This window comes from Penaeus monodon, chromosome 24, assembly GCF_015228065.2.
Source record: "Penaeus monodon isolate SGIC_2016 chromosome 24, NSTDA_Pmon_1, whole genome shotgun sequence".
Classification (NCBI taxonomy): Eukaryota; Metazoa; Arthropoda; class Malacostraca; order Decapoda; family Penaeidae; genus Penaeus; species Penaeus monodon.
This window is the reverse complement of record NC_051409.1, coordinates 26,526,201-26,527,556: the sequence shown is the minus strand read 5'-3', so window position 1 is coordinate 26,527,556 and position 1,356 is coordinate 26,526,201. Positions and strand designations below refer to the sequence as shown.

The 1,356-nt window shown below is 35.3% G+C and overlaps 1 protein-coding gene across 2 annotated transcripts in view; it reads right to left on the bottom strand.

The window, feature by feature from the left end:
• LOC119588694 (tetraspanin-33-like) overlaps positions 1-986 on the bottom strand; it is an 11,377-nt gene extending 10,391 nt beyond the window's left edge. For both annotated transcript variants that reach the window (XM_037937331.1, XM_037937330.1), the window contains exon 1: positions 804-986. In XM_037937331.1, the coding sequence (XP_037793259.1) occupies positions 804-881 (78 nt within the window). In that variant the 5' untranslated portion in view covers positions 882-986. The remainder of the gene's footprint in view (positions 1-803) is intronic.
• Positions 987-1,356: the final 370 nt, after the last annotated feature.

Here is a 1,356-nt window from a genome sequence, read left to right as displayed (position 1 = left end):
AAATTAGTTTCATTATAAAAATACCATTTATCTTAATAATGAGTTAATCTGATATATGCACATTAACTCAAAATTCCACCCACATAATGAAGAGGGAAAGTGAAAACAGATGTCAAGCAAAATCACAATCCAGAAAGCATGACAGTCAGGCATCTGAAATCATGGTAATTTCATGGGAACTTAATCATGCCAATCTCATGTTCCACATAACTGAGCAAGATTTGTAACACTCTCTACAGTAGAAATATGGGGAAATTTGTGTATCATTAAACCAACTGTTGTACAACTATAATGTGACTTGTATATAAGACAAAAATGAAACTGTTTTTATGCTGATAAAAATATATGAACTGTGTATATAAAATAATCTGTTTATATGCTGATAAAACAATGTGTTGATAAAAAATGGGAAATATTTAAGATGATAAAGATATCTCTCTTCCAAGGTGAAATGCATACACATAAAAAAAAATCACAGTGAGCATTTATTCACTTAACATGATGAAGCTAAAACAGCATTTTTTCCTTTCTCTCTAAAACAATATTCTCAGAACACGTCGTTTCCTGTCTACCTTGGCCTGTGTTTGTCTAGCAATTTCGAGTTCCACAAGATTCGAATTCTTTTTTCTTGAACTAATGTCTCATAACAAAAGGAATTTGTTATCTCCTTATCACGCCCTGTAATTTTTTCATTAAGAAGAATCAAGAAGAGGAGATAATGAGTCATGTATATTAAGCCACCACCAGCACCAAGGCGTTGATGGGACAGAAACACACACCCAGTGAAATTCGTCGAAACTCACCCAAAATATGAAGTTAAAGAAGAAAAGCGTCCATTTCACACACGGGCTGATATACGAATAATCCCTCCTCCTCGCCATCTTGGCCACTGGGAGTAAAAAAAAAAGATTTTCACCTATTTTCCAGCTTTGTTTACACAAGTCTGCTTCTCCCCCGACGTCACTTTCCTCTCTGACTTACAGCTGCAGGCGAGGGCGCTTGTACAACGAAACAAAACGAGCGCGTTCCCCTTCATTTTCCCTTATTTTTGGGCTTTACGCTATCACGATAGCCGTGAGAGTAATTATAAACTTTGCTAAATTTACGGAGGTAGATCAGGTGCATATAAGGTAGATAAATGAGATTATGCTATTGTACGTAAAAACGCGGATAGTTAAACATTCTGGCAAAGTTCAGGAACCCCAACTTTTGCTCAGAACTTTTCCTGTTTGTGATGGAGATCATACAACACTGGTCACTGATGGTAATGATAAATGCGTTTTAATCGTGTTTGATAATTACTACTAACATGAATAGAAGGAATAAGAATGGTTATGATTACATTAATAGTTATAG